At 49.3% G+C, this 27,465-nt stretch overlaps 1 protein-coding gene across 2 annotated transcripts in view; it reads right to left on the bottom strand.

Annotated features, from left to right (window-relative positions):
• Positions 1 to 1,781: 1,781 nt before the first annotated feature.
• Positions 1,782 to 27,465, bottom strand: part of LOC132572197 (E3 ubiquitin-protein ligase TRIM7-like) — a 33,583-nt gene continuing 7,899 nt past the window's right edge. The window contains exons 6-8 of one of the 2 annotated variants that reach the window (XM_060239032.1): positions 12,846 to 12,964; positions 11,862 to 11,894; positions 9,257 to 10,311 (exon numbers count right to left, since the gene is read on the bottom strand). In XM_060239032.1, coding sequence (XP_060095015.1) covers positions 9,794 to 10,311; positions 11,862 to 11,894; positions 12,846 to 12,964 — 670 coding nt within the window. In that variant the 3' untranslated portion in view covers positions 9,257 to 9,793. Of the gene's footprint in view, positions 1,794 to 9,256; positions 10,312 to 11,861; positions 11,895 to 12,845; positions 12,965 to 27,465 lie in introns of those variants that run through there. The other variant, XR_009555416.1, reaches the window with a different exon arrangement.

Below are 27,465 nucleotides of genomic sequence, written 5' to 3'. Positions count from 1 at the left end.
TGTGTTGCCTAATCACTAATCAGCGGCTGCACAGAGCCACCAGCCGCCCGAAGGCGCCGAGCGCCGCAGAGGAAGTGGAGCGGGTGAAAAGGGGAGAGATCAGGCCGCAACACACACACCCGCCCCGCCGTCTCCTCCCAGCCCCCGCCTCGCTTTAGCTCCGGGCCCAGGCCCAGCCATCCAGCACGCAGGCGGGGCGGAGCGGGGAGAGGAGGCCAGGTTGCTGCTGCTCCGGCCGGCCAGGCCATCCAGCAGGCGGGGTGGGGAGAGGCCAGGAGGCCAGGCCAGGCCGGGGAGCACTGGGCCGCCGCTTCGGCGGGCCCGGCCATCCAGCAGGCAGGCGGGGCAGAGCGGGGAGAGGAGGCCAGGCTGCTGCTGCTCCGGCCGGCCAGGCCATCCAGCAGGCGGGGTGGGGAGAGGCGAGGAGGCCAGGCCAGGCCGGGGAGCGCTGGGCCGCCGCTCCGGCGGGCCCGGCCATCTGGCAGGCAGGCGGGGCGGGGAGAGGAGGCCAGGGCAGGCCGCTGCTCCGGCCGGCCAGGCCATCCAGCAGGCGGGGAGAGGCCAGGCCGGGGAGCGCTGCCTGGGCCGCCGCCCCTGCCACCCAGCAGGCGAGCGGGCGCAGCAGCAGCTAGGCGGCATGGTGGTGGCTGCCGGCGGGAAGAGGCTGGCTGCGGTGGCGACCGGGGATCTGGAGTCGGGACCCAGAACACAAAGGTCAGAACTGCGCCTCGGCAAATGGGGGGAAGGGGGGAAGGTACTTACTGTGTGTAGTCTGTAGGGAAGCTTTTTCTCTTATTTCTCCTCTCTCTCTTCTTCTTCTCTCTCTGCAATGGGCAAGCAAAGCCAGCCCAGATCAGAGTGAAAAGGGAAACTAGAAGAAGCAGCGGGAAGAGGGAAGCGGGGGTGGGCAGCCACGTTCCACGGACCAATTAGGTGGGGCCCCTAGCTGCCTGCCACGCCCCCACACCACTTCAAGACTGCTCCGCAGTGGCTGGGCAGGCTGGCTGCCGATGTGGAGCCCCACCACTGGATCCATTTTTGCCAAACCGGGACTTTTAATGGTCCCGTGCTTGCAAGCCCGGGAGGCGGGAATTTGACACCAGAGGCGGGACTTTCCCGGGCAACCGGGACGATCTGGCCACCCTAAGTCATACACTTCCAATCAATGAATCCAGTCAGAGGTACAGATACACAGTCCAATAGAATAGTCAATACACAGTCCACAGTCATCAAATTCCAATATCCGTCCAACAGTATGCCACGCTATATCCGTCCGTTCCTATCCCACACTGAACAGATAGCAGGCCACTGCATTTCAAGTCCCCTTAGCCAATCCCAGTCCAAATTGGTTAAAGGCTTACACCTGATGACACTTTGACACCTGTACTCAAGGATGACACAATACTTTGGCCGTTCCAATTCATCTTAAAGAGATAGGACACTGACATTAGTTTCTCAAGACTTAAGAAAGAAGAAGCACAATGAGAGGACAGTTTCACCCAGGGAAGGGTATAGATGTTCCTCTATAACACGTTATAACGTTATGGAAAGGGGTCTTTGTGAGGCAGAACTTCAAAACACTGCTCTAAACAAACACTCAGTACCAACAAGCAAAGGAACCCCCATGTTCAAATGAATGAAAAGTTGGGAAGCAGCCCAAAGTAAGACAGAAAAACTGCCAGATGCAACACCTAAAGACCACATGCTTCTGGTATGAGATGTTCTTAACAAAAATCCCAAGAAGATAAAATTTCCAAAAGGTTGGATCCTGTATTGCTTTAGCAGAATAGATGCTCCATATAAACCCAAGATTACAATTATAACCTTCCAACCCATTGTCCCAGATCAAAAAACTTAACAAGAGATCTGTTAGGTACACCATTTCTTTAAAACAAAGACAATCACAAGCTAAATATCTTAAAAATATTCCCCTTAAAATTAAAGCTACACAATCTAAGTACAAGGGAAACTAATAAACCATCAAAAATTATTCTCAGACTCAAAAGGGTAAGACAAAAAGAAAAGAAATGAATTATCAGAGGAATAGCTTCTAATCTAGAAGAACTCTTAGCCTCAAGGCAGTTTACAGGCAGGGTCCTTTCTCTGGTAGAGAAAGATTAGCTGTTTACAGGCAGGGTCCTTTCTCTGGCAGAGAAAGATTAGCTGTAGTGGAACTTTGGGATGCCAGCTCCAGACTGGAGATTTAAGAACATAAGAACATAAAAGAAGCCATGTTGGATCCGGCCAATGGCCCATCCAGTCCAGCACTCTGTATCACACAGTGGCCAAAATATTTTTATATACATATACACTGTGGCTAATAACCACTGATGGACCTCTGCTCCATATTTTATCTAACCCCTCTTGAAGCTGGCTATGCTTGTAGCCACCGCCACCTACTGTGGCAGTGAATTCCACATGGTAATCACCCCTCGGGTGAAGAAACACCTCCTTTCATCCGTTCTAACCCGACTGCTCAGCAATTTCATCGAATGCCCACGAGTTCTTGTATTGTGAGAAAGGGAGAAAAGTACTTCTTTCTCTACCTTCTCCATCCCTTGCATAATCTTGCAAACCTCTATCATGTCACCCCGCAGTCAACATTTCTCCAGGCTGAAGAGCCTTAAGCGTTTTAACCTTTCTTCATAGGGAGTGTTCCAAACCTTTAACCATTCTGGTTGCCCTTTTCTGCACTTTTTCCCATGCTATAATATCCTTAGACCCAAAATCAGGAGAATATGAGAATTCAGAAAAATATCTCAATTGTGCCTCCCCCCTTTGATACCATGGAGCATATCTATAAACACAAGATGGGGAAGGTGATGAGATATATATGCCTGGTGGAGGTTTAGATTTTACACTTCTTATTTCTAAAATTAAGACTAAATTTGGCTATGTACCTTTTCTGGTTATGGATCTGATTTATAAAAAGACAAGTCTCTTTCTGTAAAGACACATGGTTACTTGTGCCTTCAAGAGGAGAGACCTGAGGTGAAAATTTTCTTTCCTTCTTAATATCTCAGGGCACTGCATTCTAAAAATTATTATTGGTTCTGTTGAAGATTTCAGATTGAGAAAAGAGAAGGGGATTAACATTCCTTCCCAATGGGGGAGGACAGGAAGGGAAAAGTCCCCTATGCAAGCACCAGTCGTTTCCGACTCTGGGGTGACATTGCTTTCACAACTTTTTCACGGCAGACTTTTTACAGGGTGGTTTGCCATTGCCTTTCCCAGCCATTTACACTTTCCCTCCAGCAAGCTGGGGACTCATTTTACCAACCTCAGAAGGATAGAAGGCTGAGTCAACCTCAAGCCAGCTACTTGATCCCAGCTTCCCCCAGGATTGAATTCAGGTCATGAGCAGAGCTTAGGATTGCAGTACTGCAGCTCTAGCACTCTGTGCCACGGTGTTCTTGTGGGGGAAGGGCAAGAAGACTGCAAATTTGCAATCTTTAACTTCCCTAAGCCAGGCTCCAATTTGGGGCTGATTTAGGCACTCTCTATACATTCTCAAAGGCCTTTCCTTGAGCCTGAAATTTATAGAACTAAAGGAGTAAATATTTAACAAACTAGTTTAATCTCTCTTTCTCAGAGATATTTGATTCTGGCATTTTAAAGGTGAAAATAAAGGTACAACTCTCTAAATCTCTTTCTCAATCATGGCAATAAATTGCATTTATTTAATTTGCATCCTTGCTGCATTTTAAAAGAGCTGAACCTAAGTTCTTTTGGGCTGACTGTAATGCAGTAGCCATGTACCAACTAATTTTAGTACTGAAATAGCTGAAGAGCCTTAACTGGATATACCAGGAAGGTCTGGGAGGCATAAAAATTAACATTATGAATACATTTCTTTGCCTAGCCTAACCTAGACTAGAGCCTATTTTGCTAAACAGCCTCCTGACATAATTCCATTCGGGGAAACCCTTGGATCCCATCTGGACATTTGAACTCTGTATGATAATTATCTAGCTCTCTGAATTTATACCCAGTTAGCTAATTACAGTGAACAACTCACTAAAACCAATGCTTCCATGCCTATTTTGTAAAATAAACTTTCTTTAAGTTTATTTGTGTGGTTAGTTACTTTCAGGCCACCACAATCTGAACCAAACTTATCCACAAGCCTTTGGAAGTACCTACTGTCAATTTGTGAAAACTGACTTGGGGAACCCCTTGCTGGAGTGGTGTGGCTTGGTTTTCTCTAGAGTTTTCCTAATAGGCAGAGGCTTGACTGGGGCCTCTGTGCTAAAGCATTTATCCAGTCTGGTGGCAACCTACCTTCCTGGTGTTTCTGGGGAAAATACCAGACTCTGGACCTGTGTTTAACTATCACTTGGCAAGTCTGCTGACCCACCTCGGCCAAACAGGTGGCAGACTTCGTCACACTAACAGAGACCTGATCTTTTAGGCAAGGCCACATTCTCTATAGTTAGTTTTATTTCCTGAATGGGGTTGCCATATCCAGACAGGACAGATGGCTTACGATCTAAAATGGAAGTCTAAAGAAAGATGAGTTCCCTAGGGAACCAGGCTCTGAGCTCTCACTCACACCAAACTTCCATTACCCTGCAGAGAAAACTGAGTCTGCAGCTTGGAACTTTGTGCTGTGATTCCAGGAGATCTCCAGGCCTCCCCCTGAGAACTGGTCTCATCTAATTTTAATCCAAATCATTGCTCTTCTGTTCTTTATTTTATTAAGGGGAGAGAGGTCTTTGTTACCTTACAAAGCCAGGTCTCTTCATTGTAAAAGACATTCAAATCAAAAATTTAGATTTTTTCCTTTCTTGAAAGGGAGGTTTAGGGACAAAGGAGCCTTCCCTTCCCATGTGGAACTACCATTCTCTGACATTTCTCAGAATTCTGGCTCTTTTTTAAAAAGTTCCCCATGACTCCAAACATTTAGACAAGACACTTCTAGGGAAAACAAGAAGAAGAAGACGACGACGACGACATTGGATTTATATTCCGCCCTCCACTCAAGAGTCTCAGAGCGGCTCACAATCTCCTTTATCTCCCTCCCTCACAATAAACACCCTGTGAGGTGGGTGGGGCTGAGAGGTCTCTCCCAGAAGCTGCCCTTTCAAGGACAAGCTCTGTGATAACTTTGACTGACCCATGGCCATTCCAGCAGGTGCAAGTGGAGGAGTGGGGAATCAAACCCAGTTCTCTCAGATAAGAGTCTGCACACTTAACCACTACACCAAACTGGCTCTCAAACAGAAAACAGGAGCTGCCAGTGGGATTCTGACAGCTGCAGACACAAAGGAAGCCTTATCCAATCACTTCCCCACTTTCCCGGCTCAGACGCACTCGCGTGGCTGAGAACCGCGGTACTGGTGGGTACAAAAATCGCTTGGAGGCTGTGCCTCCTCTCATTCACACACACACACCACAGAAATCCTTCCAGTTCCTAGCCTCTGTGCTTCAGCTCCAAGGCAGAGCCTAATAGACAGAGCTTCAAAGGTTGATCAAGCCTTTCTTCTCTCTCTCAGGAGAGGTAATCCAAAATTCCCAAACAATTCATACTTATAATCCTGAAGATCTTCCAGTTACCTATACACGTCGGTTTCAATCAGGTGCGAGATCTTGGCTGGCTGGCCGAATACCTTTCCTCACCGGGGCGGAGAAAGCTGGATTCAAGTAAAAAATATGACTTCTGGTGCCTAGTCTGCTGTTCCCCACCACAAGGGTGAAAGGCAAAACGGTTTTGCAGGCCTAGCCAAAGGTAGGAAAAATCCTCCCCGCCATTCCCGGATTCCCAGTATTCCTGGAATTTCTTCCCGGCCAAGGCACCAAGTTATGTAGCAGAGGAATAAGCGAGGCGCACACTTACTGATTGAAAAACGAGGTATTTTGCGTTGACATTAAAGCAGGTTCATTTGAGCATCTAGGCTCCCCAAAGTAATGAACCCCGGACCCTTCTCAAAACATCAGCTTTAAGCAAAAGCCAGCCTGCAGCCTCCCGCCTTACACGTTATCAGATTCACTTCTCTCCTCCCCTTCTCCCTGGTAGTCTGCTTATTCCAGCATGTCTGCTTATCTCTAAGGAGCTTCCTCAGAGTGCCTCTATCAGTACCCATCTGTGTATTACACCCTTTTGGACTGCCTGCTTGTCTAACCATTACAGCTCTTCAAATATTGCATCAGACATTCTCTTTGCTGTTAAAGGCAAAACCATATTTTCAATTATTATTATAATAGGGGTATTCATAATTATTCAGGGGTCCCTCTTCACTTCTTCTTTGGATATTACTATCTTCACAAGTCCCCTGTTCATAACAGGCCCGTAGCTACGAGGGGGCCTGTGGGGGAACAGCCCCCCGACTTCTGGGTGAGGCCTCCTGACTTGGGGCCCCCAAACAGCCCCCAGGGCCTCTGCTGCATCCTGGAGCGTAGGGCAGGGGGCAGAAGCAGTCCCCAGCCTCCCCCTCCAGTTAAAAGAGCTGCAGGCCGATCAGCTGATCAGCAGGCCCTTTAACCCAGCACAGGATTCAACTGCTCCATAGCTATTGGTGCTCCTGGCTTGACTGGTGACGAGGAGTGGGGTGACCTTGGACTCTGTGGAGCAGACCCTGCCAGCTGCCTGTTGTCAGCCGGCTGCGACTCTCGAGGGGGCTGGGAGCCTCTATAAATTTTAGCAGCATTTCAACATCTAAAAGCTTCCCCGCCACGCGCACACACACATCCTGGTAAGTAAATGTTCTCATATGACTGCAAAACTTCCCCCTTCTGCTGTGTATGTGAAGCTCTTCATGTTCTTTGTAATTCACAAGGTAAAACTCGCTCCCTCCCCCCCCACACAGGGAAAGAGCCTTCCCCCGCTTCCTTCCTTGGTCTCTCTAGCAAGCCATTTATTTAGCTCCAGCTCCACAAGGCTGGTTCCTTCCTACCAAAAGAATGACTCAATGTAAATTTAAATAACAAGACACCCTGTATGTGTTCACTGTAACTTGTGAACAGGACTTGTGTGTGTGCATGTGTGTTGGGGGGAGGGGAGGGAGGCTGTATGCTTTCAATACAGTTATCCTGTATTTGGGTAGCAGAAATGTGATATATGGGCTTTAATTCATAGAGTTAAGAACTCTGGCTGGTAAATTCCTGGATATTTTTGGTGGATCCTGAGGAAGGCAGGGAGCTCAGTGGCATGTAAAGTCCACATCCCCCCCCCCTCCAAAAAAGCCATTCTGTACAGGGGAAATTATCTCTGTAGTCCAGAGAACAGTTGTGATTCTGGGTGATCTCCAGGCCCCACCAGGAGGTTGGTAGCCCAATATCTTGGGAGTAAACCCACTGAATAAGAGGACTGAAGGTAGTTCTGCCTTCCATTGCTTCAGGTGGCCTTCCTGGAGTTTGCTTTAATTTTCACACACACACACCCGCCCTCCCAACTTTGTTATTCCAAGGAGGTCTCCCATCCAAATACTTGCCAGAGCAATGTAAAGTTTTTGAAAATTGGTTATCAGTGTGTGTGTGTGGGGGGGGGGGGGAGGCAGTAGGGAGTTTGAGTGTTCTGGGAACAGAAACAGATTCGGGTGGGTAGCAGCATTGGTCTGAAGTAATAGAACAAAATTTGAGACAGGTGGCTCCTTTAAGGCCAACAAAGTTTAATCCCGGCTGTGTGGGGCACCAGCCAGTGTGATGGTAGGTCAGGTGGCCATGAGAGTGGCTATGGGTTGGGGCTGTTGAGTGCCCCCCCCAAAAAAAATCAAAGGCCCCCTGACCTTCCAAATCCTGGCTACGGGGCTGGTTCATAACCCCTCCTAGGCTGTACTCCCTCCTCTCACTGAATCCTCTCTTGACCTGTGCATCCACTGCCAACTCCCCATCCTCTGACTTCCAGTTTGCCTTTTAGACATCCTTCAGCCCTCAAGGCACCATTTCTTAGCTGAATGTCCATCCCCAACTCAGAGACAAGATCAATGGCATTCACTGGTAGAGGGCTCCAAGCACAGCCCTTGTAAGTAGAAGCTGAATCTCCTCCTTCTCTCTCCACCCACCACCAGCATGGCTTCTCTTCCATTATGCAAGAATTACCTGCTGGTTGTCTCACCTCAGAATCACTGGATGGGCACAACGGTCTCCCCCTTGGAGGCAGGGTGGAAAACATCTTTCATAAACAGTGGCGAATTTAACAGCTTTCCTGACCTACCAAAGGATCTTGAGATCCAGGTGCCAATCCCAACCGCACCATGGAAGCTTCCTCAGTGACCTTGGGCCAGTCACACACTCTCACCCTAACCTACCTCTGAGGGTTATTGTTGTTGTGAGGATAAAATGGAAGGCCTAATTTTTCCACTTGTGTTCACTGTGCATGTCCATTGGGTTTTCTTTGTCGTTCTGTATTGATTTTCCTCCTTTCAGCACTCAGTTCACTTTCTGGTTGCTGTTTTCCCCAATGTGTTGAGGGTGGTAGACTTAAAGTGATGAGGCCTGAGTTCAAGTTCCTGCTCAGCTATCGGATTGCCAGCCTCCAAGTGGGGCCTGGAGATCACCCAGAATTGCAGTTAATCTCCAAACAACATAAATCAGTTTCCCTGAAAGAATGGCCACTGAGAGGATGGATATGGCATCATGCTCCCCCCAGTCCTTCCTCTTCCCAGACCCCACCATCCCCAGCTCTGCACTCAAAAGCTCCAGGACGAAGCTCACTCACTCTTGGACTGGCTTCCCTCATAGGGGCATGGGTAGGAGAGAAAACAGGAGCACCCAGTTCCTTGGAAACACAGAGGAGAGAAGAGGAGACTGGAGTTATACCTTCCCTTCACTCAGAGTGCCTTATAATCTCCTTTCCCTTCCCCTTCCTGCAACAGACACCCTGTGAGGTAGGTGGGGCTGAGAGAACTCTGACAGAACCCTTGAGAGGAACAGCTCTGACAGAGTTATGACTGACCCAGGCTCACTCCAGCAGGTGCATTTGGAGGGGTGGGGAATCAAACCTGGTTCTCCCAGATTAGAGTCCATGCATTTAACCACTACACCAAAGGAAAGCAAAATGGCTGTGTGAATGTGAAAGGGCTATAACGGTTTGAAAAGAGACACAAAAACAACAGGAAGAGAAACTGTAATGCAAGCATAGCCCAGCAGGACCCTGGTTATGCAAATCCACCTCTGGATTTTTCTGTCCAACTGCAGAGTTGGGGATGGGTCAAGTCAGTAAATGATGGCAGCCTTTATGACTTGTCCGGCAGTTATGAAATGGCTTCACCCACCTCCCCCCGCCCCCACCAAAGAAAACTGCAGAATTCAAGCAGCAGACTTTTCAACAAAACATCACTTTATAATAAACATAACTTCTTTTCAGTCTCTGGCATAACTGAAACACAAGTGGTCTCTGAACACAGCTACCTTGGCAGGGACAGGATCTCCAGTGTCCATCAGAAAAGGCAGGCTGAACACAGGGCTAAACCTAGCAGATAGTGCCCATTAAAGAAAAGAGGAAATCCCAAATAGTAACTGAAACATGCAGGACCTCGTCTTCCTCTGTAGGCTCTGCAGCAGTTCCTCTATTGTGCTTGAGGAGAACGAAGGCTGGAGAGATCAAGGGGGGGGGGCGGGGTCTGTTCAGAGCTCTCCTGTATCTTTTACAATGGGAAAGGCATTACTGTCACTTTAAGGAATAAGATACAAAGGGGGGGGAGGAATGTTGGGAAATGGAGGGGGAAATATTTCCATTTTACCCCAGTCAATTTTGGTGGCTGGAGACAGGAGAGGTCTTCACAGGCCTTGAAAAAAGGAAGAATATTGAGAAATTCTATTTTCTTCTTGGTGGTCCTGGTGTGAAGAAAAGGTCCTAGGAAGAGATTTTGAGGTGGGCTTTTCCATACACCCAAAAGAAGGGAAGGAGGGTCTCTCCAAAGAAGGAGGCTCCAGAGAACTCGTAGAGAAGGGCTGCTCGGTCAGCATCAAAAAAGGCCACTCGACCCCCAGCATAGTTCAGGCACACTCGGATCCTCTTCAGCTCCCCAGTCACAGTCAGGGGAAAGTCACATTCTTTTATAAAAGCGCTGTGCATCCCTGACTCCTTCCCCATAGCCCAGATCCCTTCCTCAGGACTAAAGATGAACGATTCCTTCCTCCTCACAGACTTTCTGGCCACCCCCACAGCCCATCTTTCCTCATTTCCCACAAGGACTTCCCAGAAATGGCAGCCTCCTGTGAATCCCTCACAGCCCAGCACAGCACTATAGTTCTCAAATCTCTCCGGACTGGTGGGCAGAGCTTGAGGTTTTTCTCCTCGTCTCACACTTTTCTGACCCTCAGACAGGATGAGCCTTTTATGGGCTGTGTTCGGATCCAGACTCACATTTGCTGTTGAGGGAAAATGAGGAGACAAGAAGTGAAACGGCATCAGCTGGGGGATTTCACTAGGGTTTCCAAGTCCAATTCAAGAAATGTCTGGAGACTTTGGGGGTGGAGCCAGGAGAGATTAGGGGTGGAGCCAAGATCAAGGCTGTAACAAGCATAATTGAACTCCAAAGGGGGCTCTGGTCATCACATTTAAAGGGATGGCACACCTTTTCAATTTCTTCCTTCCATAGGAAATAAGGATAGGGGCACCTTCTTTTGGGGCTCATAGAATTGGACCCCAATCTTTTTGAAACTTGGGGGGTATTTTCGGGAGAGGCACTAGATGCTATACTGAAAATTTGGTGCCTCTAACCAACCCCCCCCCCAAAGTCCCAGATAACCGCAGATAAATTCTCCATGATTTTCTATGGGAATAAAGCTCCATGGGGAATAATAGAGTTCCCAGCAGACATTTCCCTCCCCTCCCCCTGCTTTCTGACGACCCTGAAGCGGGGGGAGGGTCTCCAAACCGGGGGATCCCCTGCTCCCGCCTGGGGATTGGCAACCCTAGATTTCACCCACTGGCCTGTGTGGCTTCCTTCTCCTGGCAGTCATGGCCTCCTCCCACCTCTGCCACCCTCTCCTTGGTCATCAGGCTCTCCTGCCTGCTCCTGCCCTTCTAAAAGGCAGAGCTGTCTTTCCGCATGCTTCAGAAGGCAGACAATGCACACAACAAGCACCCACAGGGACACACAGGCCAGTGGGTGAAATCTAGGGTTGCCAATCCCCAGGCGGGAAACTGGCTGTGGCAGGGAGGGACAGATTTTGAGAAACAAGAGTGTTCTGTGGTAGGCTTGCCAATCCCCAGGTCCCAGCGGGGTTTCCCTCACTTTTGCAGGGTCCTTCCCCTCCTCCCAGTCAGCTGGCCAGCGAGGGAAGCCTCGCCCCCACAGCCACCATGTGCCTTTCCACTTCTGGAGACTTAAGAAAATGCTTGAAAAGACTTACTTTTTAGACGGTGTGTCTGTGCCTTTAAATCTAGAAGCCAGGCTGAATGTGGGTGGGGTGAGCTGGCAGAACAGCATGGTTGCTCCCAGTAGCTGTGACAGGAGCCCAGAACCTCTGTATTACAATCTTTTCAGAGGTCGTTTGCATAGTTAGGGGTAAACTAGAACCTTGGTTTCTCCTGTATTAGTCTGAAAAACTTGGAACTTTAGCAACTCATGAGTAATTGCCCCAGTGAGACCACACAAGTGTGAGATTGCAAACTGTTTATTTTGGGGAGAGAGAATGTTTACAGGGAACATGCAGCTGCTTGGGGTGAGGAAATGAAGACGGTATTCAGGAGAACTGCACTGCTGTATTCTTATTTATTTATTTCAGGGAATAGGAAAGTCTCTTGGCTCCACCCTCAAAGTCTCCCACCCGCAAAGTCCCCAGGTATTTTCTGACTGACTTGGTTACCCTCTTCTGCAGTGCTATCTCTGAGAACACCAAGCAGAAGAACACAAATTGTAAGGTGAAGCTTTTTAGTTTAGAAACTATTGACCAGTTTATGAAGAAAAATGTACCTTTCTGCAGATGAAGTCCAGAATCCAGAGTGTCTGAGGAAGCAAAGGAACAGAAAGTGAGTGGCAGACCTTTCCACTTATCACAAATCTTGGGACAAAAATATCAGCTAATACTATTATCTTTTGGGGAGGGAAGGCAGCATGATATAGCCCAACATTATCAAATCTTGGAAGCTGGGTTGGTACTTAGACAGGAAACTAAAGAAGACTCTGCAGAGGAAGGAAACAGCAAACTGCCTCTGTTTCTCACTTGCCTTGAACACCTCTTGGTGGGGTCGCCAGAAGTCGTTTGTGACTTGATGGCGCATAAGTACATATTCCTTATGAGTTACAGCTAAAGGGTCAAGTAGAAGCTTTTTCGGGGTGGGGGGGAGGGGACTGTGTTCAAATATTCAAATTTGTTTTCACAAGTCACTGGAGTTACTTGAAATTCATGCCATAGAAAGTATCCTAAGGACTGCAGCCCAAGGGTCCAATCTGGCTAAATTTAGGACGTTTCTAGACAGAGGTTCTGCAGTGCCATCCTGAGCAGAGTTACACCCTTCAGACTCACTGATTTAAATGGGCTTTGAAGGGTATGACTTTACTTTAAAGACAGCACTGTAAAGAGAAGGGGGGAGTGTCCCTGAAATTGATCCAGTGGCTGTCTTCATTAAATGCAGATGCCCTGAAGGGCAGTTTCCCTCCCCCTTCCTAACATTTCAGGTGCTTGTTTGACCATCTACCTCGCCATGTGCCCTTGCATGGTCACAGTAATGATCAGAGATCAACACAGAATAACGTCGAGAAGTGCACGTAATGCAATTCTGAGCTGAAGTTATGGCAGAATTCTCATCAGAAAACTTTACATGGTGAATTAAAATGGCCTTCTGAACTGATACATAAACTCCCCACGTTCCTGGGTCTGTTAACGATATAACCATCCTGGAACATCAGGCCCACTCTAATGTCCAGTTTGAAACTCTTGCAGTGTTTCTTCATTACCTTTGAGTTGCCTCTTGATGACCTCCAAAGGGGGACTGAAATATGAGAAGGACGAGATGTGCCACTTCAGGGCAAGTGGGAAATCCACTGGATTCTCAAATGACTCCTTTTCTTCATACCTGGAGAAAATCCCATTAAGATGCTATCCATCCAATTCAGAATCTCCCCTGTCCCAACGGATTAAAGAAGTAGAGGAAGGAACTGCCAGAAAGCCGAGAGAGACCCAGGCTGATGCTGAATACTGAAAGATTGGGTGGGGGGGCTTTTGGACAGGCCTGTAGCCAATGGGGGGGCCTGGCCCCTCCACCCAACCCCACACTCCACCTGTATGGCCCCTCCTGGTGACCCGGTTCTCCCCAGTGCTGTCGTGGCACCCGCTCTCTCTGTGGCTGCTGCTCTGGCAGCCGCTGATCTCCCCGCCACTCTGTGGTACCTCCCCCCTCCCTCCCACCGACACACAGGAAAAGCAGCGCAGAGGCCAGCAGCTGCCTCCTCCCCACTTCCTCCCGATTGCTGCTTTTCCCACTGATCAGCTGATGGGGGGAGGCTGTGGCTTTGAAAGAGTCCCGCTTTTCCAGCGCTTCGGTCTGTCGGTGGGTGGGAGAGATGGGGGAGGCACTCCGGAGGGGAGCGGGGCCGCCAGAGCGGTGGGCCCCTCCATCTGAAATTTAATTCGGTGGGACCCCCCACCTAAAATTTTCTGGCTATGCGCATGTCTGTGGAGAGAAATGTTCACCTCATTGTAGCTCCTGCTTTGTTAAGAACTGGACCTGGGTTCCACACAGCAACTGCAGAGAATGGCTACCACAAAACAATACAGCTGGTTTTGTTTACTAAATAGCACTGCGGAAATTGTCCATTTTTCCTGCTCCTTGTGATGTGTTTTGTGCATGTGGAACAACAAAAGCAGGTAAGTCCCCTGCCCAACTCTGTCTTGGCATGAAACAATTGACATGAGGAAGAGAAGGCAGGAGCCCTCTGAGGCCTAAACAGGGTCTGCTTTCTTTCTTTAGAGCCATTTGCTGCAGGTGGCATGTGACACTGCGGAGCCCAGGCCAAACTATCTTTTTAAAAAGCAAATGTCTGGCTTGGCCGTAAGAACTGCAACCCCAAATCCCCTGCTCCTGTCTGTCTCGCAAATGTCCAGGTAAAGAACAAGAAAGCTAGTGAGGGTTCTGGACAAGGACTATCCCAGCTGTCTGTCTGTCCCAGCTGTCCCTCTCTCCCCCCTACCCCTAACATGAAAAAGGCCAAAAAATAGGTGAGGGAATGACTGCTGTTCCTGCAATACTGAATGAAGGACAAATTCACAATGTGGAAACAGCCATGGCCAATCTGCTGCTACCATTACAGAAGGATCTTTATAAAGGGACTGATGGTAAACTGCGGCAGCCGTTTTGTGGCTGACATCATATCCTGTGGCAGCGTCCTTCACACCATGTCAGCATTCCAAAGCTGCCGGCAGCCTCAAAAAGGTTGGAGACCCTTGTTCTAGAGGTGCACATCTAGGTGCCAACCCAGACCACCCACCATTTCACTACACAATTTCCTGCTGACAAGGCTCTGTGTATAAGCTGTTTGCCACTGAAAGATGGATGGAGATCTGATCTGGCTCTGAGTCAAGATGCTGAAGGACTGTGTTCTTCACAGGGTACTCAGTCCAATCCAAACATTATGAAGGTTAATGATGAAGTCCTACTTACTTCTGCAAGGTGCTTCTGCAATCCTGAGGAAAAATGGCAGAGAGAAAAAGAAAAGATATTGGATTTATATCCCGCCCTCCACTCAGAGTCTCAGGTCACAATCTCCTTTACCTTCCTCCCCCACAACAGACACCCTGTGAGGTGGGCGGGGCTGAGAGGGCTCTCACAAGAGCTGCCCTTTCAAGGACAACCTTCTGTGATAGTAATGGCTAACCCAACGCTGGAGCAAGTGGAGGAGTGGGGAATCAAACCCGGTTTTCCCAGATAATGTTAGGGAAACTGCTCTCAAAATGAGATTGGGGAATTAGATTGAGAGACAGCTAACCCTAAAAAGGAATCTTTGTTATCTGTGTATACGAGGCTCAACCGATCAGAGAGTCAATGCTCAATAAAGGACTCTAATTTAATAAAATCAATTGTGGTTTATTTGAAACAATAGTTCGTTCACACAAGGTACAAAATCAATCATACATTCACACAGGTCTAGGAAATATAGAGAGATCGATAGGGGAACATAAAAGGAATGGACATACAGGGTAATACTACCTCTCGCAGACTCCAATGGAAGGCTCCGATGGCGACGAATGAGGGAATAGGGGTAAGGTCCCGAAACTGATCAGGAATCGGGGGTGTAACTACACAGCGGGAATGGGGTTTACTGAGTAGAAGGCACACCTGTGGGTAGCTAGTCCACCGGTTATATAGAGTCACCTTAATCCTGAGGGGATGGGAGGTGACTGGGAGTGGTAATGGGAGGTTCTGCTGATGACCAAGAAGGCTGGACATCGGCTGGACCAATGGCGAGTCAATGGCGACACCTGATTGGATGTGTGCTTCAACCAATGAACATCACCTTCATCCTGGGCATCCTGGAAACTTCCAAGTTGCGACAGGGCCTGGGGCGGCTCCGCTGATATCAATATGGGAATGGTTGGGTGATTGGGAGGAGATGGGATTAACTGGGAAAGGGACAATAGAGAATCAGATATGAACCTAGGTATTCCGGTGTAGACAAAAGGGCTTGGATGTGTCAGGAGAGATTCTTCCTCTTTCTCAACTCTCCTGGGCGAGGACTGTTGTTCAGGAAATCACTTTGGCAATCAGGATTAATAGTGGAGCCATTAATCCATTCATGAACTAGATAGGTTGCTTGCGGGCTAGGAATGACTCAAGGTGTGTACGTGAGGTTCCCACTTAGAAGGAATGAAGCCCAACCAGGCAGGAAGATGGCTACATGTGGTGTTAGCGAAACACAGTGGTTTCCATGCTTAGCGCTTCAACACCGTTCGCCTGGACAGCTCCGTGGCGGCGTAACCTCTTCCTCGCCATGGCGGGTTCCGCGCAGTAGCGGGGAGATGTTTGTGTGCGGCTGCAGACACTCTGTGCCTGTCTCAAGCACTTATATACTTGGTAATAGGTACACGGGAGTCTCATGTAGTCCCTGGATAGTTCTACTCGCATTCACTGGCCAGGCGGATGCAAGCTTACTTCTCCAGGCGCCCTGGCAACCATGTCTGTGACAGAGGGGTCATTTTCTCACAGTTCCCCCCCTCGAGACTGACGTCACCGTCTAGTGGCAAAGTCTCGTATGTATAAAAGAAAGAAAAAGAAGAAAAACGGGGCTTCAGTAAGAGGGCGGTAAGCCCTTGAAGCATGGGGTGTCTACTGGGGAATACCGGCTACCTACAAAAAGGTTGGAGCCACTATCTTAAAACTACTCAAAAACACAATTTTTAAAATGCCAATAGGCCATCAGATCCTTCCCTGGCGTTCATGCTTCCAGTGAGGTCTTCTGGGATACATTGTTCATATTCATTATTTCATGTAGCATTATTAAAATCCATAAAAACACATGGTAAAATCACATAATACAAAGCATTTGCATCAAAGATCATTTAAAAGCAAGAATCACGTGCGCAGTCTAGGCCGGCTAGGCTGCAATAGTTGATTAGATAGGCAATAAACATTTCATATTACCCACGGGTTCACAAGGCAAATCATTCAAAATCTCCGTGCTACATTTCATACTCATAAAAACTCCTAACACTATGCTAGTACATAATTCATCTGTCTATTTCCTGACCTTTGCTCTTCGGGTTTCTTCTTCCCCCCCCCCCCCCTCGATAACTTCCACGCTGGGGACAGGAGAGGCTTCCCTTCTCATTTGGCTTGTCTGTAGTCTTTTTCTGGAGGGGAGGAGGCTGGCGGCGCCGAGGAATCTGCTGCGGATATCCCACCCCCCCTTGTATCCAGGCCGCCCACAGTGAAGCCAAGTTTCTGTCGGAGCATGCTCTAGGCGGAAACATCCGACGTAGCTCGGACCTCGTCGGGGGTCTGCTCACATGACCTGGGGAGACCCTATCTAGAGGGGTCTCCAGGGCATTTATGCAAATTTAGGGAACAATAGGGTTCTGGGAGAAATCTTCACATACTTTGCTTATGTTTATACATCTTTTGAGTAACATTTAGCAAATTCTGTTGAAGCATTTTTACAACACCAACTTTCCTGATGGGGTTACAGTTTTCTCCAGTTGACATTAGATTGCTTCCTTCAACCTCAAAGTACCTCGTTCCTCATGCCTTCCCGGCTTTGAGGATGGGCAAAGCATACGCCTGGAAGTGCAGGCCTATGGACCAACAACCCGAACCGGGGAGCAAGGCCGCGGAAAGGCCTCTCCCATGTTGTAGGTTCGGGGAAGTTGATCCACTGGCTGCCTTCCCCTTTTTTAATCGGGAGCCCGTTTGGGCTCCGGAGAACCAGCTATAAGCGTGGTTCTCTTTTAGGGCCTCTTGGAGTCCCTCCCTGACTGGGAGGGGGGGACTCCCCCTTTACTTGGTAAAAGATAGAAAACATAAATAATAAACATTCACATAATGAAGCCTTAGTCCAAGTTGGTGTTTGGCCTAAGGATCCCTGCCCGTCAATCAAGGTTTTTTTTTTATCGGCAGGGGTGGGATCTGGGTTGCATGGTAGTTCCCACTTCCTGTGAGGCTGTGCCCATATCGTGATGCCAATAACCCGTCAGTAGGCGTGGGATATGTAAATGATTTTTGCAAAGCAGCTTGGGAGATTTCTGCCATTTCCCACACTAATCTGATAGTATAGTGGAGATCATGGGGAGGAGTGTGTCAGGCTGGGCCAGTCATTCCATTGGGTAGGCTTCTCCGAACCTGCACCATTGGAGAGGCCTATGCCCGGGAGATGTTTCTTGGTGAAGCAAGGGAAGAGCCCCTGCAAAAAGGGGTAACTTGATTCTTGCTCCCTCCAACTCCTTACTCCTTGGTTCGGTTTTGTAATCTCTCAAAAGCCTACTCTAATTTTTTCCACAAGCCTGCCCACCCAAGGGCGGGCAACCTTTTCTTGGTATAAAAATAGATCTAAAAACATACAAACATGGGTACAGCCACTCAAGACCTCATTTTATGTTAACCCTCCCGCCCGGGAGATGGCAACTGCTATACTGCCACGTCACTTTTTCCCGCGTCGCCCTGCCGTCCATCACTAGACAGGGCGGTTTGCAGAGGCGCCAGGCAATGATGACATGCAGTTCACTACGCAGACCCAGTGGGAGGCGCATATGCAAATACCCTTCTGCCTTGAAGTGGGTCTCTTGGGCCATTGTGGGGCACCCCCTTCTTCAGAGTCACCCCAGAAAGGCTTATGGTCGCTCTTAAGCGGCTTTTCTATTATTGGGCACTTCTTTCTTGTGGGGAATTCCAGAGTCACTGTGACCTGAAGGTGCTTCGGTGCGTTCGGCTCTCCCGGTGGGGGCCGGGTTCAAGCATTCCGCCTGGTCTCGTGTGCGCCTTTACAAACTCAGGGTGCCCCTGCAAGTATGGCACCTGGTGCAGAGTCTGTTCTGGCCCCCTGAGACCCTAGGTGGGTGGAACTTTTAGCTGGAGCTCCGCGCTCCGGAGGGCAAGTGTCACTGCCTGCCCTCTTTTAACCCTCGGGCTGCTTCGGCGGCCCAACCTTCTCTGGTAAAAGATAGACAGATCTTAAATCAATGGTTCATTGCTCACACATATGGCTTTGGAACTCTAAGTCCCAGATGTCCCCAATCCTGTGCTTTGGGTTAGTGCATGCGCATAGTGTGTTTATGCAGATGAACTAAGCCTAGGGCATGTTGGGAGTGGGACATTGTAAAATATTTTCCAAATAAATGGACCTAAGTTCGGTCCGTTCCTGTGGGAATAGCGGCTCCCGGAAGGCTACTGTTCAGGTGTGCCATGGGCTCCGAGATCGCTCTTCACCTATGTTGCTTTTAATCTATAAGGTAGTTGACAGACCCAGGGCGCCCGAGAGCGAGGGTTTTCCTAAGCTCCTCGGTTCGGGTGCTCATGCACAGCCTGAGTCCCTTCCACAGTTATGTGGGTAAGGGCTGCACGCTCAGGTGTCCCAATGGGTCAGAACAGAGGCTGCACCAGGTTCCTGATGCTTTGAGCGTCTGCAACTTCTTCCCCTCTCCGTTCCCTGTGTTCCTTCAGGATCACGGAGCGCCGGAAGAGTCACAGAGCTCAAACACTGGACTGCTGGGAGTCTCTCTGGGTCAGAACAGGTTCTGTCCCAGAGTCACTTCGGGCCTTGTAGTGATGGATCACTTGGTGGGACTGTTATCTAGACCATCAAGAAGCGATCCAACACTTGCAAGAATGCCCTGAGTTTGTTCTGCTCAATTTGGGCTTCCCTCACCCCATCCCCTTGGGCTAACAAGCCCACCCTTTACTTGGTAAAAGATAGAACTTTCCATAGGAGCAAAGCGAGGGGCTGAGAGATACTGACATGCATAATGTAAAAACCGGGCTGTGGGGACTACATTTCCCATTGTCCTCCGCTTCCCTATCCCAAAAGTTGGGGCATGTGCAGGAGAGATTTATGCAAATGCCTCAAATCCAAGGCGGCCTGGGAACGACGGGGGGGGAGTGGAGTTTTCGGCCATTAAAACTTTATTCAGGGGTTAATAAGGAGGGAGAGGTTTTCCAAACCTATAAACAGGATGTATGGACTTAAAATATAGAGTGGGCCGAGCCTCCATTTGACTCATAGAGACCTTTTTGTTCCTTGGTGGGATCGAGGCACCAGAGGGGGATGATCGGGCGGCTTTAGCCTGTGACCCGACCGGTCCCCGCTGTTGTCAAACATGTGGGGCTGCAGAACCGGGGGTCCCAGCGGGCCTGTTGAACTGAAGCGCCCGGCGCAATCCAGTTCAGATGGGAGCCTGAAGTGGCAAAGCAGGACACGCACCCGATGGGAGTCTTCCTAATGAACACTCCTGAACCCTCGGGGAGCATCTCTTGCAAGCTCTACCTTGCCACTGCTGGTCCTCACTCCACGGTTCGGTTTCGTCGCCTTTCTCCCCTCTCCCTTTCCCTTGGGCTTTACAGCCCTCCCTTACAAGTAAAAGAAAGATCTTGGAAAAGGAATTAAGAGAGGGAGCCCCCCCCCCCTCTCGCACAAGTGGGGAGAGGATTCCAGGCGGTACTTAGGGCTTTTCAATGACGAGGGGACGATATCTCCACATGGTTTGGAGCTCGTCCACCTTCTTTAACTGCTTTCTCAGCCAGCACCCCAAGACAATTATTGCAATACAGAGTATAATCTGGAAGACCAAAATGACCACAATAGGGTGCAAGGCTACGTTAAGTATCGCTGACCCAGTAGGGCTCCAGCCAAGGAGCGCGTCAAGGAACGAATGCTTTCCCGTGTCCTTGATTTGTGTTAAAAGCCCGGAGATTTCCTGTCCATCGTGTTTAACCACCATGGCGGCTGTATCTCCGCTCCTCTTAATGTCTTGCAAGGTCTGTTTTAAAAGGGGATGAGACAGCAAGGATCTAATCGCCCGCAGCCCCATGCCCAGGAAGACTGGCTGAATAAATTTGAACAGGCTAGGGGCCAACAGGATTTCCTCCCTAGTCCATATGGGGACTGTGAACTCTATATCGCACCCTACAATGGAAGATAGGTTGCAGAAACATCTGTTGACACCTGGCAACATGGGTTGGATGTGGAAGGTATTTATGATGAGGTACTCGCAATATGTCCTCACGCAAGCACATCCTCTTCCCAAATACACAAAAGCGGAGGCATTCTCTTGCCTGAGCGCATATTTGCATTCTCGGGGAGAGTCCCTTAATGGGTTCACACAGGGGTGGTGAGTTTGTAGAATTTGCTCATCACAAATAAATCCCAAGTTGTCTTTGTGTACACATGCCTGTAGATCCACAGCTTCCCAACTTCCGTTGTCATTCCTGGCCCATTTATCTGAGTCCGAGGAATACAAAACTTCGGTTGGTCCCACTTGCAGCCCTAGTGGCACAACGGGGTGTACATAAAAGAACCTTTGTGCAGTGGGCATCAGGATGAGAAGTCTCAACTCCTGCCTGTCCACTGAGAAAGATGTATTCACCAGAGTCCACCAAGCTTCCAATTCCAGTTGTGGGGTGGGAATTTCTGATCTAATTAACTGCTTGATTTCCAGGGGGATATTTCCCTCCGTGGCTTGCCTGATCATGCCCATGGTTACTGCTAAATTCATAGCTTGAGCCTGGGTGCATGCCAGCGCCAAAGAAATATTTAACTGTAGGGATTGAGTACCTCTCAACAGCAAGGCAAAATCTCTTTCAATTTGGTTTTCCCAATTTACTAAAATGGAGCTGATGGAATGCTGGACTTCAGAGATGGTGTGGAAAGAGTCATTAATGGGTTTTCCCAGCTGGGAAATATAGGAGGTAGCATAGGCAAATTTATTTGCTAGTGTTTCTATATTTATAGAATCTAAAACCGCTACTCCTCCAGCAACTGGTGCTACCCAGTCTCCTACAGATCGTTTCAATCTGCGAGGCGTGTTCCCCACCCATAACTGCAGCCAAGCCTCCCAACCCTTTTTACTGGGTTCCAAGTAGGGAGCACATTGTGGCAATTTTTCGATGGTATTCAATCCCGTCAGGCTGACCCTTATTTCCTTTAATACCATTTGTGGGCGAATTAAAACTTGCTCCTTTATATCCCTTTTAATCACATGTGAACCAATTATGTGAGAGTTGGCGCTTAATGTGCTCTCAGCGTCGGGAATGAGAGGGTTGAATTGGAGCTGGGTGGAATTCCCTATCGTGAGGGTATAGTTTCCTTCCTCCGATGGAAGCTCTGTGTTGAAGGTGCCCAATTTGGTGAATTTCATTCCCATCGCGGGCTCCTGCTGGCATAGAGGGTCTATTACTATAAACCAGTCAGGAGGTCCCTGTGTTCCCAACTCCAAATCAGTAACGATCCAATTTCTATTTGACCATGCGGTTAGCTGGTACTGATGCGTCTCTCCACTAGGTGTCTGTATTGAGAACGCAAGCGGTTTTTCTATCCTGGAGCCAATTGATAATATAAATTTGAAGGGACCCTTTGCGCTCCATACTGCGGTCGACACGATTGCACTTTCACAGTATGGCCCCATGTCCTCAGTAAACCCTTTAGAGGCTGGAGTAGCGCTAGGAGTTATTGTAGGAGTTGTTGTTAATTTCCGTGGGCCTTTTGGGACATAAACACAATGCATTGGCACTAGAGGTCTCATAGTATCCTCATGAGAAAAACAGTACAGTTCCTGCGTTAGCATTCTAGTCCCAGCACATAACAAAATCATATTAGGTGGTCTAACCCATTCTTCGTCACAGCTGCGAAAGTCATAGCTGCTTCTGGGAAGTCTGCTGTCATTTTCCCCATAATTAGACTTTATGACTTTGCATAGCATGATTTCCTTGGGGTATAGACTTGTTTTACATCTCCAATGAGAGAATGGGACTATAGTGGGCAATACTGCTCTATCAGCTGTACATTTCTCCTGCATTAACATCAACACTAAATACATTGCATGCATCATTGTTCTCACAAATCTCACCTTCACATTCTGGTAATCCATATTGGGTACCTGGAAATAAAGATAAGATTGCGCTGTAGACCCTTCTTGCTATTTCTATAAGCTTGAGAGAGTTAAAGTACTAAGACAAGGTTGGGGAAGAGGGGAAAGGGAAGGAGCAGTTTCACAGGAGAGAAGAAAAGAAAAAAAAACTGCTGCAGTTCTAAAACTACATGTTCGTGTTCTGAGTTCTTATCTCCTGCACCCCCCCCTAGATTACTGTGGACAGGTCTGTCTCAGGAATCTTTTTCCTATACTTGGACTTGTTCAAGTTACACCAAGGGTGAGGAATGTGTCACTTAAGGGGAAATCCACCGGTTCAGGGCAGGGCATGACAGAAATTTGTCGGATTTCGGCTCTTCTCTGCGGCGGCGCCCCTTCAGGTTGCTGAATCTGATTAGGGTTAGCTGGAGTAGTTCCCTTCCATTCCTTGAGTTGGGAACAATGGAAGTACTTTCGCCAGGTTTCTCCGTTCTTTTTCTGGATTTCTACTTGGTAGACTGCTGGGCTGATCCTCAGTGTTATCGGGACCGGACCTAACCATTTGGCTTCCAAGGAGTGCTCGTTTTGCGAGAATCTCCTATATAGCACTAGCTGGCCTGGATCCCACACTCGAGGATTTTTAACCCAGCCTAGTCTCTGATCCATTGCTTGTTGTGTTTTTCCTAGTTGTTTAGCTACCTCCAGGTGGATATTGTGGACCTCCGTGACTAGCGATTGCACCCACGCGTCATTCACAACCACCGGCATCCAGTCAGATGGAAGTTGTGTTTTGAGCCAGAAAGCTTCTGGCAACACCATTTTCCTTCCTGTCATGACCATATGCGGCGTGTGACCATGGACGGCAGTAGTTCCCCTCAGCGCCATCAGGATAATGGGCAGCTTCTCGTCCCAAACCCTGCCTGTGGATTTTACTACTTTCCGTAGGGCTTCCTTGATAGTCCGGTTGGTCCTTTCAATTGCCCCTGAGGCTTGGGGGTGCCCGGCAATGTGAAACCGCTGTTCCACCCCCAAGGCTTTACACAATTCCTTTGTGACCTCCCCGATGAAGTGTGACCCCAAATCCGAGTCCATGACCCTTGGGATTCCCCATCTCGTCCATAGGTGGTTGAATAAAATTTTAGCAGTTGTAGCGGCAGTATTATATTTACAAGGGAAAGCCTCCACCCATTTGCTGAAAGGATCGATCACCGTGAGGCAATATCGATTTCCTCTTGCTGTGCGGGGAAGGGGGCCGATAAAATCAATCTGTATTCGAGCCCAGGGTCCCTCTATTCTTTGGTGTTGGATGGGAGCTTTGGGTCCTGATGTGTCGGCATTAACCATAGCACACGCAAGGCAATTATTAACCCACTGCGCGACTTCCTGACGCATGCCCGGCCACCAGCCCGTCTCCTTTACCCGCTCCAAAGTTAGATTTGCTCCGCGGTGTCCCTGCTCGTGCACAAACTTGATTAAATCCCCTCTGACCTGCAGGGGCACAATCCAGTGTTGCTCCCCCTGGCTATCTACCGCCCAGTAAATGCCATCTTGCTGAATAATGGTGTATTTCCCTGTTTCATCCTTCTGGGCTTTGGCAAGCTCCAGGATCTCTGGGTCGTCTTTCTGAAGCTCGCCCAAATCCATCAGGATTTCTCTCCCTTTGCTCCGGTTCCGAGTGGTGACCGGGTGTAGAGGAAAGGTGGGGGGTGAGCGGAAAGGATTGCTGTCTGCGAATGCAGCTTCTTTAGCAATAGCGTCTACTCTGTTGTTCCACATCCCTTCCTCTGTATATTGTCTCTGATGTCCCTTGACGTGAGTCACGTAGGTGGAGTCAGTTCGCGCCTCTATTCTCTCAGCTATTTGCAGCCATTTCTGAGAGTGCGCTACTGTTTTCCCCTCGCTATTCAGCCAATTTTGTTTCTTCCAAATGGGCAGCCAGGCTGTGATCGCCTGCACCGTCCAATGAGAGTCAGTAAAAATGGCTAGGGGCACGTCCAGAGGCTCAAACTGGAGGATCGCTAGCACTGCCTCCACTTCCGCGGCTTGGCTAGAATGAGGGCGGACTGTTCCTTTAAGGACTAGGGAATCCTGCACTCTAATGGCGCCGTAGCTGGTTCGAGCTGAGCCATTTACGTGGAAGGAAGATCCATCGCAAAACCAACAAACAAGCTCTTGTTGTCGGGCTTCTGCTAGGGTTATTCCTCCACTAACCGGCCAGGGTATATGTTGTACCACTGGCAGCGGACACTCATGCTCTTCCCCTTCAACTACGAGGCCATAGGGCGAGGGCGGTTCCTTTTGCTCCTTCTGGAAATCTACCCCTCTATTAGTTAACGCCAGTGTCCACTGGGCAATCCTTTGGTTCGAAACTTGCCCATCTTTAACTTTCCCTGAGAGAATATACTTAAGAGGGGAATGAGTGGTTTGAACTACCACCCTTGCTCCTCCTATTATAAACTCCCAATGGGTTAAACTCCAAACCAGAGCGAGGCAGACCTTCTCACAGGGGGAGAATTTCTCCTCCACAGAAGAAAGGTTCCTGGAGGCGTAAGCCACCACCCTCTGAGATCCTGCCCGTCTCTGGATCAGGGTAGCCCCCAGACTGTGCTCCGAGATAGCCAACTGAATGAAAAACGGCTGGGTAACGTCGGGATGGGCAAGCGCCGGAGCCTTTGCGAGGTCATTTTTGAGCTCTGCAAAAGCCTTTTGCTGCTCCGGTCCCCAGTACCACTGCACATCCTTCTTCAGGAGCTCATAAAGAGGTCGGGCTTTCTCGGAGAACATCTCGATGAAATCCCGGGAAAAGTTAAAGGTGCCTAACAAAGCTCTTAGTGAATGGGGGTCTGTGGGGGCGGGGAGTTTAGAAATCACTTCTACTCTCTGCGAATCCGGTGTTCTCCCTTCTGCCCCTAGTGTGATGCCAAGGTACTTCACCTCGGTCTTTACTAGCTGAGCCTTCTCCCTGCTCGCTTTAAATCCTGTTTCTTGAATGAGGCTGAGGACCTCCTCGGTGACCTCCCGGACCTTCTCCTCTGTCTCTGCGTGGATCAGCACGTCATCTACATAACTGAGCACGCAATCCTTTGATCCAGGCAGTAGTCGGTCCCACATCTGTACAACATGCGCGTGACAGATGCTTGGGCTAGAATGAAAGCCCTGCGGTGTTCGCTTGAACACGTACTGTTGGCCGCGGAAGGTGAACGCGAATTTATACCAACAGGATTCGTGCAAGCGGATCGAGTGGAACGCGTTGGCCAAGTCCACCACGCTGTAAAATTTAGATCCCGCTGCAATGGCTGCCACTATTTCGTTGTATTTAGCGACCACCGGGGCCACCGGGGGAGTCACTGCATTGAGGGCTCTGAAGTCCACCGTCATCCTCCAAGTTACTCCATCTGCCTTTAGGACCGGCCACAAGGGGGCGTTGCAGATGGACTGCATTGGGAGGATGACATCCCACTTCAACAGACCCTCAATTGTTTTCCCTATTCCTGCTTCCGCTTCCGCGGGGTATTTGTACTGACGCTGGGGAGGAGGATCTTTGCCCTCTATGAGAACGCAAGCGTTTCTCACAGTCCCACACTCCGCCTTGTCAGTAATCCATACCCCGGGAAACTTTTGGGTCCATAGATCTCCCGTCACTGAACATACAGGGAAGGGCGCTTTTAGGGCCGCACATCGGTGTATAGCATTAATAAAGTCCGGGCCTCCCGGGATGTGCCACAGGAGTCCGTTGGCTAAATCTACAGTTAAGTGGTTTTTCTTTAGGAAGGGAGCCCCAATCATTCCATCGTCTTCTCCTGCATTATTACAGGCTGTCATGGTGGCTTTGAGTCTCCCTACAGTGATTGGGATCTTCCTCCATATATGCGAGAGGTGGCTTCCTCCTGCATAGCCGGACAGTTCCAACGTTCGGTCCGTTTGAGTTCCTTTAGTAGCTAGCTTTGGATGGAGCACACTAATCGATGCTCCTGTGTCCACTAACAGAGTGGCAGGTTTAATGTTCCCTGGAGCCCCAATGCCTGCCTTTACCATTGGTCTCCCCCAGGTGTCTGGCTTAAGTTTAGCCACTACTCCTTCGGGGAGATCAGTGGGCCCCGGGCACCCCTAGCGCAAACCCTGTTCCTCATATTCGGGATTGCTGACGACTGCTACTTGATTAACTGCCGCCACTGGTGCTGTGTATAGTGGGACGGTAGGGTACATTGGAGTAGGCGGGTTCTGGGCCACTGCAGCTACGGGTGGTGAATACCCTTGAGGCGCCGCAAAGTGAGATTGGGTTGGCGGAGGCGGGGGAGCAGACGGCTGCTGATTTCCCCACCCCTGCATCACTTGCTGTTGCCTCTCTATCAAAAGTGCAGTGGGTGCTAGATCCATATTGGTCATGTCGCACCCTGCATGGAGTAAAAAGTTCCAGAGCGCCTTTCGCCGAGTCTGTTCTTCGGGCGGCATTGAATTCCAAAAACGAACTCGCTCAGCCTTTCTGTTATAGGAAGGCTTGTACCCTCGACTCTGATTCTGCAAGTCTTGATATGCCTCCCCATAAGGGCCCGTCATTATGTTGGGCTGTGGGGCCGGAGGCGGCTGCACTGCGGGAGGAGGAAAAGGGGCCGAGGGCTGTGCGGGTGGAGGTGGGGCTCTCGGTTGATAGTTAGGATTCCCTCCCCCTGCTCCGTGCTTCTGCCTGGCCGGTTTCCCATTGTTTCGCGCCTGAGCGGGCTTATTTTGTCCTGTTGGAGGATTGACGGGAGGCTGTGATGGGTTATAGGGGTCCGGATTAACTTCCCTCTTCTGATACTGAGAGTGGGGCCCGTTGTTAGCATAAGTAACTGTATTAACAGCTTCCTTAGGCCGGTCTTTCTTGCTACTCTTTTTCCCTTGCGCAACCGTATCCATATATCTACTAATATTTTCCAAATTGGCATGAAGTGTGCTCCATTTGGGGTTAGGTGCATGTGTGGGTCCCAGTGCCTGCCGCGTTTCTGGGTTGAGGCCTTTAATGACATCCGTTATAAAATCAGCGTCATCGTA

This window comes from Heteronotia binoei, chromosome 5 (assembly GCF_032191835.1).
Source record: "Heteronotia binoei isolate CCM8104 ecotype False Entrance Well chromosome 5, APGP_CSIRO_Hbin_v1, whole genome shotgun sequence".
Lineage (NCBI taxonomy): Eukaryota > Metazoa > Chordata > Lepidosauria > Squamata > Gekkonidae > Heteronotia > Heteronotia binoei.
Note: the sequence above shows the minus strand (reverse complement) of the source record. Positions and strands in the feature narration are given on the sequence as shown.